We start from the raw sequence: 15,127 nt of genomic DNA, 5'->3' as shown, positions 1-15,127 counted from the left end.
TATAACTATGCATAAGGCTTCCATTTTATACTCAAATGCTATTTTTTAGTTTGTAAACATCATTTTACCATTAAAAAATAAAATAAGTATTTATTGTATAGGTGTCCTCAACATGAGAATTAGTTGAATCAGACACTCACATACATACCCGCAACAACACCCGTACCCAATTCCATGAAACATAATAGAGTTGATCCTCGATGGTAATGGGGGGAGCCCAGGGGGCATTAGATTTCAGAGAGCCCGAGGTTGTAGCTGATTCGGACCTCGGCCTCTTCGACTGCGTTGATTGGGATGGTTCGGCCTCGGCGGGCCTCTTCTCGGCAGCGGAGGAGGTCTTCTCGCTCTCGCCCAATTTTGAAATTGGCAAGGTGTCCTCAATGTCAATCTGAGTCATCGTTGCCTTAGGTTGGGCCTTCTTCAGTCTCTTGGGCTTTGGCTTTGGTTGAGACTAGGATGGAGAAGGTTGAGCATTGGCAGTGTCGGGGATGTCGGCCAGAAGATTGTCTGCAACTGCTTTCTTGCGACCCATCTTGGCAGCGATTATAGTTCGGAGTCAGCATTTGCGTTGAGATGGAGGGATCAGATGTGGAGTCGAGGTTGATGGTCCCTTAGCTAGATCGGAAGTTGATCCCTAATCTGGCCGGGGCGATGAAGTTGCTGGTGGAGTTGTGGTGGAAGGAGGAGACTTGCTATTCTTCTTCGGGACGTCGGGCAAAACGGATTTGTATGTCGGGATGTAGTTGAGCAATAAGGGAGCTCTCCGCCTCTAAACTGGTAAATCCAACTGCTTCTTGAAGTCCTTGCTAGGGAAGAAGGACTTACGGAAGTCTTTTGGCGGCTGTGGAAGAGCTGCAAGAAAAACAAACGTTAGAACATACAGAAAGAACAAAGTATTAAAGACTTGAAAAACAAGTGAGTGTAACACTTAGCTCTTACCATTATCCTCTACGAATACTGTTCGACTAAGAGGGTAGAGGTGAAGGTCCTTATCTGGAGCGAACTCCTAGTTGCCCGAGACAATGAAGTAATCGTCCCCGGCTCCCTTGTTGGAGTCTGGGAGGTCGGCAACAAGTTTGTATTCTGTGGACCTTGGTTTGAGGTAGTAGATGTAGCCTTTTTCTAACTTGAGGCCACACATGATATAGCAGTACTGGATATCGGCAAGAGTAACCCTAACGTTCTCTTTTTTGGCTAAGGCTATTATGCCATTGATAACTCGGTAAGAGTTGATGGCGAGCTGCATTGGGTTCAATTTGTTTTAATGGAGGACTTTTCGGAAAAAGGATGTCAAGAGGGAGCCTAAGTCCACACTCTATGAAAGCTATAACTGGGAAGGGCATGGAGTCGACTGTGGGCATGATGGAGTCATCCTCCCCAGCCAACTTGAGATGGATGTCGGTCGGGATGTCAAACTCCTACCTGAAGAATTCTAACTTAGTTGGGGTGTTTACCCTACACCTCCACATGCCCATGATGTCGGCTTGGGGGAAGGTGTTGGATTTCAGAAGGAAGTGTTTTGTGAAGGTTTGAAGGACCTTGGCTAAAACCTAAAAGTGTGCTGTGGTAAGAATTTGTAAGAATCTAAGGGCAATTCGTTTCAGTTTTCCCTAAGATTCATGAGTTTTATGACAAATCCCAAACCCAAGTCTAGGCAAACAAAGATTGAAGGCAAGAATCTAGAAAAGACACAGAAAACAGACACAAGAACAATGATTCAGAATCACAAATAGTGATAAAGTTTGTGTAGGTGTGTAAGGTTAAGAACAGTGGCAAAAATCAACAGATATGTAAGCAATGTGTATATACAGGAAAAGATTGGGCAAAAATAAAATCATGAGGCAAACATGCCCTTATACATGATTGAATTCAACGCACAAATGAAGGTTCAAGAACATGAATAAAGTCACAGTAGCAGAATATAAACGTAACAGTTTGAGGAGAAACAAGAAATAGAAACAAGGAGGAACAGTGACTCACCGAAGAAAATGAAGTCGGTGTTGAGTACGTCGGAGTCAAATTATGGAAGCAACCGGAAAAGATCAGCAAAGGCTTCGCCAGAAGGGAAGAATGAAAGTGGTTGCAGAGCTTGAGAGCTTGAAAACAATGACGGATTGGGAAGAATAGAGAGAGAGAGAGTTTGCACGAATATGATGGTAAAAAAGTGAAAAGACGGAGAGAGAGAAGTGGTTTTAATCAAAACCACGAAATGGCGGCAAAATTGCAATCAATGTGCCTAGGGCGACGTGCTTGTCAGATGGCGCACGCAGACGCAAGGAGACTTAAAGGTGCGTGTCAAGTACGATCCAGTAAGGGAAAGATGCGTGGCAGAAACGGTTGAAATATTGTGTGTAACAGCTCACACGCGTGTTGAAACTCTTGAAGTTCTTGGTTTAAATGAAGCAAAAACCTCGGCTATGAGGATAATCTCGGCTAAATAATTTGAACCGACTAGATTATTTGTTCTAAGGCATTGATGAAAACAGATTACAGGTCTTGGTTGTATGGGGCCAATGAATGATGACCTCGGTAATGAAAGATAAAGTAAGCTTAGCCGATGTGGTAAGTGGAAGAAATGAAATCGGTTCCATCACCTCAGGATGCTGAGGTAATAGAACCTAGGAGGCAATTGTGGGGACATAATTTTTGAGTGAAAACACGTGACATTGTCACCGAAGTGTCAGCCGAGGTGCCACGTGTCTTGGACATGATATCGAGGTAATCTCGGCTAGGCCGAGGTTATCTGTGAGAATACTGGAATCCGGGATAAGCGAATAAGAGACAAGAGTCCTAGATTGGGAGAGGACTTCAGTTTGGATAAAGATAAGACTCTTAGAGAGTTTATCCCAATCCTATTGGGAGTCCAAGATTAGTAGTAATCCAGAGCCTATTGAAGTTAGGCTTCTATTGGGATTAGGTTTGTGTTGGCTATAAAAGAGAGACACCCTCATGTGTCTAAGGTACGCTTTTTGGTATTCTGAATAGTGAGTTAAGCACATTTGCTATCTTTGACAGATAATTGACTTGATCGTCGGAGTGCCCCCGGGTGAACAAACCACCGCCGCAATCTCTCCTTTTTGTAGCAGGTTGTTCGGGCTTAATTTATTCTACCAGTGTTCTCCAGCTGAGTACTAATTTGGCAGTGTAGTCAGAAATCGACTCACACAGGTGATAAGGTAACCCTGGTACATGTATAGGTGGGGTTCCATGTTATGGATTAGCATACCTTCTTTATATGGGGTTGTGGTGGGTACGTATGCTTCATGGAAGACTGAATAAGGTTAAGGGTGATGATAACATGGGATGTTCGATTCCAAAGTCATTGCATGATTGGGAGATTGATGTGGTGTGGTGTTAAAAATTTTTGAGAGCTCGTGCAATGTAAAGTTGATGGGAAGATAGGTGGACTATTTTAGATTGACTACTTCAAAGTCTTTGGCAATGTTTGGTTGGCTTCTAGAAACTTGTTTCAGATTTTTTTTTTTTCTAAAACATTAGTAGTTAATTTGGTGAAAGAAATAAAAAATTTAAAACACTTGTCATTTTTATATAAAATTTTCATTTGGGAGGTCAGAAATAATTTTTAAAAATTTAAAAATATCTTTTTGATGCTTATTTTTATCAAATTAATTTTTTTCTAAGAAACAAACCAAACAAGCCCTTTATGGTCCAATTCTGATCAATAAACAATACTGGGGCTTTGCAATAGTTGATTGATCACAATTCTAAATGTTTGGGGTTAGTTCATATTACAAATGAGTGGATTTTGAGGGGAGAGGGCAGACCTAGATGCTTTCAAGCGTAGAAAGTTTGAGGTTAATTTTTATTGATTCTAGGAGGCACCAACACAATATGATATGGATACGACATGTTGAGGTATATGTAAGATATATGGTTTTACATATTTATTACATGCCATATATATAAATATTGCTTTCAAAGATAATTAAAAAAAAATAAAATGTAACATGAGATTAATTCCCAACATCTAAAGGAGGAAGGATTGATAAATATAATTTTTCTTTGTTTTTCTTTTATAAGAGGATCTTAGGTTATTTTCTTCAAAATTGTAATGTGTTTCATGTGTGTCTAAGCGATGGACATGCATGTACCTCAAGTGTCCGAAGTGTGTCTAGGTATAAAAATAATAACAGGACACATTTGGATGTGTGTCTGACATGGCGACACGTGTTGGGAAGTGTCCAACGAAGTGGCATGGTAAATAGAACTGATGTGATCATTGTAAAGTGGCATGGGAGGTGTGTTCATTATTAATATGTCTGGTGTAACTTTGGTGTTTCCTAGATAGATGGCAGTGTTTGAGGAGGTGTAAGATTAGTACGAGGAGAAGGAAATTTGGACGCCAGCTTCTTTTGTTTGACATGGTGCATAAGGAAAAAAAAAAAACAAAGAAAAAAAAATTCCAATGCCGGAACCCCGACCGATCGACGGTTCAACCGGTCGAACCGGCCGGTCCGGTCCAGTTTTCAAAACCATGGTATGTATCATACATACAGAGAATAAATCTAAAAAAGATATAATGATACTTAATTGACAAGTAATATAAAAAATAAATATAATCCCATATTAACTAGAAAGTGTGATTAAAAAAAATATAAATAATCATAATTGAAAAGTGATATAAAAATAAATATTATCACACTTAATCAAATCAAGCGTGATTAAAATATTAATCTAATTTTTTTTATCACACTTTCAATAAAAGTGAGATATTTTCATTTGTCAAAGTGTGATCTTTAACTGTTTTTATAGTAGTGGTTCCCTTTAAGTATCTCATGATTTTCTTTGCAATCTTCCAATGTTCCATTCCTGGATTGCTTTGGTATCTTCCAAGCATCTTAACTGCAAATGTAATGACAGGTCGTGTACAAGCCAGAGTATGCATTAAACTGCCTACGACAGACGCATAGGGAATGCTAACCATTTGTTCCTTTCCAACTCATTCTTCGGACATTGACTTAAACTGAATTTGTCACCCTTTAAAATGGGCGTTGCATTAGGAGTGCAATCACTCATCTTGAATTTCTCCAAAATTCTTTCAATGTAGGCTTTATAAGACAATCCTAATGTCTTTTTGGACCTATCTATGTGAATCTCTATGCCAATGACATAAGAAGCTTCACCCATATCCTTCATTTCAAATTTTTGGGAAAGAAATGGTTTAGTATCATGCAACAATCCCAAATCATTAGATGCAAGTAAAATGTCATCCACGTATAGAATTAGAAAAATGTATTTGCTCCCACTAACCTTTAAGTATATACAGTTGTCCACAACATTCTTCGTAAAACCATATGAAGTAATAACATTGTGGAACTTTAAATATCACTATCGGGAAGCTTGTTTTAGTCCATATATAGATTTCTTGAGCTTGCAAACTAAGTAACTATCTTTATCAAAACAAAAACCTTCAGGTTGCTCCATGTATACTTCTTCCTCAAGATTCCCATTCAGAAAATGTCATTTTCACATCCATTTGACGCAGCTCTAAATCAAAATGAGCCACTAATGCCATGATAATTCTAAATGAATCCTTTTTTAAAATCGGAGAAAAGGTATTATGATAATCGATGCTTTCTCTTTGAGTGAAACCTTTAGCTACGAGTTTGGCCTTATATCATTCGACATTGCCATTTGAGTCTTTCTTGGTCTTATAGACCCATTTACAGCCAATAGCTTTAACTTCTTTAGGCAACTCGACAATTTCCCAAACTTTATTCTTAGCCATAGATTCCAACTCTTCCTTCATGGTATCATACCATAATTTAGAATCATCCCTATTCATGGCATTGAAAAATGAAATAGGATCATCTTTAGGTCCGATGTTAAAATCAAACTCCATTAAGTAAACAAAATAATCACCAAAAATTGCTGACTTTCTGGCTCGTGAGGATCTCCTAAATTCTGTAGTCTCAATTGGGACTTGAGCTACAGGCTCTATGTTGACTTGTTTCTCTTGTGGTGGAAGTTCTTGAATTGGTTGATTTTCAAGAATATCGGGTTGATTATCTTGAAAGACAACTAATTCACCTATATTCATGGGTGTTGTATCCAGATCTCGTGATTCCTTCCACTCTATCTTTTGAGGGTAACTCCTACTAGGGTCAACTTCCTCAATAAACTTAGTATTTCTGGCTTTAACAATTCTAAGTGAATTTAAAGGACAATAAAATCTGTAGCCCTTGGAGTTTTCCGCATAGCCTATGAAAAAATCACTAACTGTTCTGGGGTCCAATTTCTTTAAATGTGGGTTATACATCCTCACTTCAACTAGATAACCCCAAACGTGTAAGTGTCTTAAACTTGGCTTCCATCCTTTCCATAACTCAAATGGTGTTTTGGGAACAACCTTGGATGGAACCCTGTTTAAGATATACATAGCGGTTTTCAAAGCTTCACTCCATAAATTCATAGGCACATTGGAGTAACGAAGCATACTCCTTACCATGTCCATAAGTGTTCGGTTCCTTTTTTCAGCGACACAATTTTGTTGTGGTTTTGTAGGCATTGAATATTGTGCAGTAATACCTTATTCCTTAAGGAACTTAGCAAATGGACATAGTAATTGTCCCAATTCTGTGTACCTCCCATAATATTCTCCACCTCTGTCTGACCTCACAATTTTAATTTTCTTTTCTGTTTGTTTCTCTACCTCTGCTTTATAAACTTTAAAGGCATCAAATACCTCGGCCTTATCAAACAAGAGGTAGAGATACATGTATCGTGTAAAGTCATCAATAAATGAGATAAAATATCTCTGACCATTCAGACAAGGTGGAGTAAATGGTCCACAAATATCAGTGTGTATGATTCCAAGAATTTTCTCACTCTTTTTGGCACCTTTACTGGTCTTGTTGGTCTGCTTTCCCTTTATGCAGTCCACACAAATACCAAAGTTAGTAAAATCAAGAGTCGGAAGGACTTCATCATTAACCAACCTCTTTATTCTCTCAATGGAGATATGTCCCAATCTCCTATGCCAAAGAATAGAGGAGGACTCATCAACAATATTACACTTAATGCCAATATCACTATGCAAGGTTAAAAGATTTTGTTCAAAAATAGGATCCAAATTTAATTTGTACAAACCATTAATTAAATTACCAAATCCTACAAAAACAGAGTCTTTAAACAAACTAAAATTTGCACCAACAAATTCAAATTCAAATCCAAACGGTACTAGTCTAGAAACAGAAATTAAATTTTTAGAAAAAGATGGAATATAAAAAGTGTTTTCAAGATCCAGAACAAAGCCATTCTTTAAAACAAGTTTGAAAGTTCCAACAACTTTGACGTGCGAACGCATCCCATTGCCTGAATAGATGCCTTGTTCACTTCCCACCAATTTCCTTAGGCCGAGGAAACCCTGCATGGTATTAGCAATGTGAATGGTAGAACCTGAATCAATCCACCAATCATATTGATGAGTATTAACAAAATTAGATTCACAACACACAAGAGATATGATATTACCTTTCTTCTCAAGTCATTTCTTATACTTGGGGCAGTTTTTCTTCATGTGACCCTTTTTCTTACAGAATAAGCATGCATCCTTATTGCCATGATTTTTAAATGGCACTTTACTAAGCTTCTTCCATTTCTAACCACTTTTGCCCTTTTTTCCATTGCCCTCCTTTATGTGTTGCTAAATGAGCGCTTTCCACTTTTCCATGCTTCAATCGCTCCTCCTCTTGAACACACATGGTCAAAAGTTCATTGATAGACCATTTTTCCTTCTGTGTGTTGTAAGAAATTTGGAATGCTCCATATTCCACAGGAAGAGAATTGAGTATGGAATTGACAAGGAATGACTCGGAAATCTCAATCTCTAAAAACTTAAGACGAGCTGCAATGTCCTTCATTTCCATAATGTGCTCATGCACACTCCTAGAATTTTTATGCTTCATTCATGATAGTTTGTTCATTAGGGTGCTTGCCAATGCTTTGTCAGAACTAACAAATTGCTCTTCAATAGCCCTCATATAGTTCTTGACCTTATCAGATGGTGGGATTAAGCCCCTAATGCTCTGGCTGATATGTGACTTTATGAGCATTAGGCTTGAGCAATTAGATCGCTCCCGCTTATCATAAGCACTCTTTTCTGCAACGGAACTCTCATCTGTGGGTTCAGGAGGTTCATCCACACGAAGTGCCAGATCGAGGTCCATGCACCCTAATGTTAGAAGGATTTTGTCCTTCCAGTCCAAAAAATTATCACCGTTCAAGAGTGGAATACAAGAAGACTCATTAGATAGTACAGAGGTAGAAATCACTACAATTACCAAGAACATTATTAATGCTTTAAAACAATAACTATAGTTTGAATCAACCAATGTCAAATTCAGCAACAAATCTAAACTTTCCTGTGGGTAGAGGTCACTAAACTGTATTAGATTTGCTATTTCTTTATAATAAGACTAATGGGTTCTGAAATATTTAAGGAAAAGAAAACTCATACTTGTGGGTTTAGAGTGTTCAATCCTTTTAATACCCAATCCATTATCTTATTCCGATTAAATTTCGTAAATAATTACTTTCCTGTGAGACCAAGAAATTATTCACAAAACATAATTGCAATAGGAAAAATGCCAAATCAAATTTTAACTTTATGTGATCATAATACTGAGGATCACTACATCTTTATGTTTTTTAAGATGCTGTGGCTAATCTTAAAAAAAAATCTAATCTTTTTAATTATGGCATAATTTATTAATGTGAGCAAATCCATATGATCACAACAAGTACATAATCTTTAATGCACATAATACATGCAATCATAATAATATCACATGAAAATCCCAAGACCAAAACCCATGTAATTCAACCTTAGATTAGATTTTGCTTAGAAGTTGGAAATAAATTCCATAAGTCCAATACATAATGTATACATGCTCTTATTTCACATAAATTTTCAATGTATAAATAATTACCTTAATACATGTAATATAATATTACATTATTTTAGATAACATGCCAATGAATCTCAAAAATCATAAAACTAAAAGAACATGTTATAATTCACTGCATGAAATTCAATTGAATTTGCTTACTATTTAAACATGCAACTAGAATAAACAAAACATCCTTAACAACATGTTAAAATTTCTTTATGAAAATTCTAGAAATAAATTCAAGTCTTTTATGCCTTTTAAAATAAACCAAATAAATCCAAATAAAATATGATAATTTCTAGAATTTACACAAAATAAGAGGACACGATTTTTCATTTTTATTTTTATTTTTTATAATGTTTGTCAATAAATAGAAATCAATACTTAACGACATACAATAATTCTCCAAAATGAAATAGATTCAGAACATGAGTAATTTTAGATGTAAATACTACAATCACATAATAGAATGAATTCTACTAATCCCTCTAAGTAATACATCATGCAATAATTCATCTTTGATAGACATCAAATTAATATTTTAATCCATCAAGTTTCATGTATATATATATATATATATATATATATATAAAGATGAATCAAACAATGAATATTCATTCTAATAATTCAAACTTTAAATAATGTTAAACTATATGGCACAATCACAAGTCACGTATAATGATGGCACCATGTTGACTGAAACTTCACTATTAAGAATTAGACTATTAATTTTATTTTCAAAAGTATGATGGCCTGCAAGTTCCAAAACCTCCTTGACAGAAGAAAATAAACAAAGGGCTAAAAGCAGAGACGTGGTGTGCTCAGACTAATTAAAATATTAGGAAGTGTAAAACATAATAATATATTATAGCCAACAAAACAAATCGAACAAATGAAAAAAATTATCATGTCGAAATGATAACGGAATAGAGGCCCAGCAAGTGCATAAAACAGAACGCAATAAGATTTGGTCTCCATAACATACAATAACGATAAACAACAAGGATAGAAGGTGGCTCTGATACCAATTGTGAGAATTAAAACAATTTTAATTCAGAAAGAAGAATACCTCCTGCCATGATGTTCAAACCTTTGAATTTTTATCCTTGAATGATCAAATCTTGAATATATAAACAAAACCCACTCACAGAACACTTTTACAGAACCATATGGAAAAAGTAGAAGGAATAAAGTTTCAAGCCTATTCTATTCACAAGACAACGTCTGTGTTTGATGGCTATCACAGACATATATATAGATAGGCTTGGACCCATATCCAAGTATAACTCCTTATAACTTCCCACTATCAGGAAGTTGTAACTTTCCATGAAACCACCATATGAGATAGTGGACATATGTTAGTTACCCATTAAACTGATTAAATATATATATATAAAATATAAATAAATAAAACAAGCATGTGGCATATGGGCCACTTTATAGATATTCTTACAGAAACTACATTACATGAAACTGTTATTATAATTAAAATTATAGAAACTTAATTGAAACTTGAAAGAAACTACATGAACTATTAGTAAATTGTGCCCTTTTTTAAGCTTTCAAATAAAGTCATTGAATCAAGTTGGGGAGGCCTAAAATTATATTTTCTTTCGACGATACAAGTTTGATTCTGATTACAATAATAAATATTTAAGTAGCTTGAAGAAACCACTACAGATTTCTAAACAAACAAACGTAAGCAATCTAGTAACATGCACCAAGCAAATATATATATATAGTTTATGGCCAGAATCCTTATGTGACCGTTATATGACTCATCGTTATATACCTATGACTAAGACTGAGGAAGAGCAAGAAATTAAAAGTCTTTTACATGCTCAAGAAAAGTAAAATACACTGTGAAGTTTCAAAGAGTTATGTTGATCTTATCTTCTTGTGTTTAATGGTCAACACAATAGGAACGGGTCATAGTGAGCATTTGTTGAGTCGGATCATGGAGTTGTTGACTGACTTCTGGTACCTTTTGGATATGTTGTTATTTATGTGGTGGTGTTTTTTCTTCTAAAAAAATTCTATTATTCATTTTAATTTCATACTTTCAAAGCTATATTATTACGTAATTATATCAAGACTCCTCTCCAAGCATGTTTACACTTTGAAACTCTGCTTTGGATATTCTGATTTTGTAGAGAAATTTTCCTACTTTCAGCTTGTAATATTGTTTTAATGGGTTTTCATGCTCTGTTTAATCAGAGAATTCTAGGGGACATGTTTTCCAATTACAACAGTCCTACCTAATTATCATGTTGTATGACTTTTTTTTTTTTTTTTTTTTAAACAAAAAACTATTTCTAGCTGATTACATTTTCAATCCTAGTTATTCATCCTACCATTAGACTTGACCATTTTTTTAAAAGGGTCTTTCTAATTAACAATCATTCATAAATCATACAAAGAAGACCACAAAAAAATAAATAAAATTGAAGAATACGAGACAAGTGGTTCAGCCAACTAAGTGGTTCAGCTAAGGGAATAGATGAAAACTTCTAGAATTCCACATTAGGAATAAATGAAAAAAAAAAAAAAAACATGTGAAAGTTGTTCTGTATAATATTTTGGTTGATTCGATTTGTATCGGTATAAAAATTTCCAAATGTGAAACAAAAAACAGATTGAAAACAGAATTTCGATTGTTCTTAAAAACAGACGATTCGATTCCATCATTTTTCTGACACTCCTAGGCGGGATATCCCCTTCCACTTCCAAAGATGAATTATTCACAAATCCATTACTTTGCTTGTTTTAATATCCAAGCATGTATAATCTTTGAAATTCTGCTTTGGAGATTTCACAAATTTTGTAGAGGATTTTTCCTAATTTCAGCTCATAATATTGATTTAATGCATTTCGCATGCTGTGTTTATCAGAATTCTAGGGACAGGTTCTGAGGTTCAAGTTTTTAATTTCCACAGATTGATTCAAATCAATAAAATTCAAGTCACAATCATTTTGTCTATGTACTAAAATCATGTTGATTTATTATTTCTTGAAGAAGCCAACAATTAATACTGTTCAGCATCAACTAAACAATAAATTTGATTTATTCCCTCTAGGCCATGACCAAACATGTACCTAAACCTCTTGTTCATCCATGCTAATGGTATTATTACAGGGAAAAAATAATACAAACAAACATACTACTATTTATTTTCTTTTTTCCATGTACCCAAAATTAGATGGTACCGAAGAGCCAGCTTTGGTGAACTAACATCTGAGATTATCACCAGGGGCAACACCAAATTGGCTGCAATAGTTAGTGTAGAGATTAACGCGGGCAGTCACAAGATCAGGTTTTTTTCCATCGCATTCAACGTCACCATTAATTGCTCGGATTGTTGCACCAAACCCTCGTCCAGTAGTCATTACAGGGTGAACATTTTGCATCCAAAACCACAAGGCCGCCTTGAACGATACAAGTGAATCTGTTGCCACAGTTTCCGGGTTGGCTAGTCCATCGAATCCAATGAAATCTCCAGCAGGACCGTAGTTGTAGTTCCAGGACAGCTGAAGAGGACCTCTTCCATAGTAACTCTTGTTTGGTGCACATGGGTACTTGGTATATTTTGGATCGCAGTAGTTTGAGCTTGGGCTTTTCTCATCTATGTTGCAAAAATCTGCAAGGAGAAAAAAAAATGATTTAGGTGTCAAATTCAGGATTTTCTTTAAAAATTAATTGATTCAGTGCACATAAATCACTAGTGGCAAACTGTCTAGATCAAAAGTAAACATGTATAAATAGATAGACATAAAGACCGATGAGTGAAATTGGGGCAAAGAAATTATGTTGAAATCTTACATCCAGTCTCATGAGTAGCATGTGCAAAGAAAGCAGCAATTTCACGCTTAGAATCATCAGTAGTTCCAATGGTACCAAAAGCAGAGAAAGAACTGAGAGCATTAAGAAATGCCGACCGGGTATAGAAGCTTGTCCCGACACATCCAGCAGGAGCTTGATTGATTATCCCATCGAAAAATGCCTGTGTCACAATATCAGAAACCGACAGACCATTGGAACCGGTACAAGGCCCTGATTGGCACCCTGTACCACAGTGGTCAGCATCCTGGCCACAATAACCGAACTGGCTGCAGCAGTATCCTGTAGCACAACCACAATTCTGACCCACTACGATTTCTGGCAGGACTACTCCGGCCAGGATGATTAGTGTTAGGAAGGTGTTTTTAAAGTGAGGAATACCATTTTTGGAAGAAGAAAGTGTGTTGGAATGGAGGGAGATATGTGGTGTGAAAGTAAGGTTTGGGAGAGAATTTATAGACTCAACAATGGAAGGTGCTAGGAAAAATCAGTGTATTGTAAGGTGGCTTTCGAATTGAAGAGGAGACCCATTCAATTATGAGAAATCGTGTTTATTTTGGTTGTGTTAAAACCTACCAAAACCTACCACTACACCTACTACACCCACTTCACCTACTCTACCTACTACTCCACCTACTACATACCTACCTCCTCTAATCTTCTATATATAGGACTCATTGTAAACATAACATATATCAATCAATAATACATCAATTTTAACATGGTATCAGAGCAAGGTTAACAACCTAGTCATCCTGCTTCACAGGCGGGCGGCAGTCTCGCCTTGGCCGCCCGTCGAACCTCTACACATACCTTGACTCCACTGCCACTAAACCCAATTCAACATTCACCTTCAAGATCAGAGCATCATCACCAATCTCAGTGACTCGGCCACTAAGTCCCTCGTAAACCACCCGTCTTGCTCGTCTCTGGGCACCGAGTATCCCATCTTCTTCTCCTCCAGAAGCCTAGCATTCAACCCCTGCTATGCCAAGAAAATCAGCAAAATAAGAGCCTTCTCGAAGTGTATTGCCTCAACCACCGAGCTCCACCCAGAGTGACTCAAAAAAAAAAAAAAACCCACCCACTGAGTCGTGACTCAGTATCTTGAGTTGAGGCACCCAGCTCGTCCACACCACCCCGCGTCCCTTCATTCTGTCCTCAAACCCATCTGGCAACTTAACAACATCAGTATCACCCAAACCACGTCGCGTCCTCAGAGTCCAAACTGGGTCTGCGATCTCGGTTTAAGCAATCTCTCTCTCTCTCTCTGCACCTGGTCTCTCTCTCTCTGGCACGAACTGGTTGTGGATTTGACTGTGTGAATGGGGAGAGGAAGGGCGTCAAGCTCAGTCTGCATCGTTGCTGGAACAGATGCTAACGGAGCTCTAGCAAAGCTGTCCTTTGAGGAGCAGGATCTAACTGGGGATATCTCTGGTCTTGGTCCATTCGCACTTGACGCGTTCCAAGATTGGGACTACAAGTTCATGCCCACGTGTGCGAAAGTTGGGTCTGTTAAAAGTTGGGCCACGTACAAGTTCATCACCACCTCCCTCTTTTTCAGCTTTTTCTCTTCAGGACAGAAAGAAATATATTATCTATATTTTTTTCATTCTAAAATATTCTCCCACCAAACCATCTTTCTTATACATACCCACCACACTTTTTTTTTTTTTTAATATTTCCACCGGGTGCTTCTCTTCTTTTCTTTCTTTTCTTTTCTTTTTATTTATTTATTTATTTATTTTGCTTCTACCACCGCCCAACTCACACCCAGACACCAACTTTTGTCCCCCTCTTTTCGTTTTTTTTTTTTTTTTTTCTTTTAATCTTATCCACTCACTCTTCTTTTCTTTAAACATAACACCCTCTCTCCACTCATCTTCTCTTCAAATTTATTTTCTTTTCTCCTTTATTTTCTCCCACTACCTCTCTGTTTATGTCTGTGCGATCCATCGCCTTCTCTCCGGAGAACATGGGTATGCGTAACAAAAAAAAAAGACAAAAAAAAAAAAAAAAAGGACTGTACACCAAACTCATTTTATTCATGTCGGGGCTCACCCCGATCACCATTTTACACCCCCCAAAAAAAAAAAAAAAAACAAACAAACAAACAAAAACAACACAACCACACCCACAGTGGGATTTTTTCTCTACTCTGATGCGGGTCTCTTCTTCTTGCTTTTCTCTTGGGTGTCCCGTGACTGCCCAGCCTCCGTGCTTCCTAGACCACCAAGCAAGTTGCCTCCTCCCTGCTCCTCCACTACAGCATATGGCGGACCTCCAAATCGGAACATCACAGTGGCCTTCCGCTTCAGCTCCTTATTTTCCGCCTTTAGCACACTTATCTCTGCTCGCGCATCCTTATACATGCGCT

The 15,127-nt window shown here is 37.0% G+C and overlaps 2 protein-coding genes across 2 annotated transcripts; both read right to left on the bottom strand.

The window, feature by feature from the left end:
• Window positions 1–7,928: 7,928 nt before the first annotated feature.
• On the bottom strand, window positions 7,929–8,312 carry LOC114283250 (uncharacterized). Its single transcript, XM_028226069.2, has one exon. It carries the CDS (start codon window positions 8,310–8,312, stop codon window positions 7,929–7,931), a length of 384 nt encoding a protein of 127 aa, XP_028081870.2.
• Window positions 8,313–11,883: 3,571 nt separating this feature from the next.
• LOC114264556 (endochitinase EP3) lies at window positions 11,884–13,149 on the bottom strand. Its single transcript, XM_028205231.2, is given in 3 exon segments — window positions 11,884–12,550; window positions 12,733–13,113; window positions 13,116–13,149. Coding segments are annotated over 3 exon segments (810 nt in total). The 5' UTR covers window positions 13,135–13,149; the 3' UTR covers window positions 11,884–12,140.
• Window positions 13,150–15,127: the final 1,978 nt, after the last annotated feature.

This window comes from Camellia sinensis, chromosome 6 (genome assembly GCF_055761805.1).
Source record: "Camellia sinensis isolate YWXY chromosome 6, ASM5576180v1, whole genome shotgun sequence".
NCBI lineage: Eukaryota > Viridiplantae > Streptophyta > Magnoliopsida > Ericales > Theaceae > Camellia > Camellia sinensis.
Note: the sequence above shows the minus strand (reverse complement) of the source record. Positions and strands in the feature narration are given on the sequence as shown.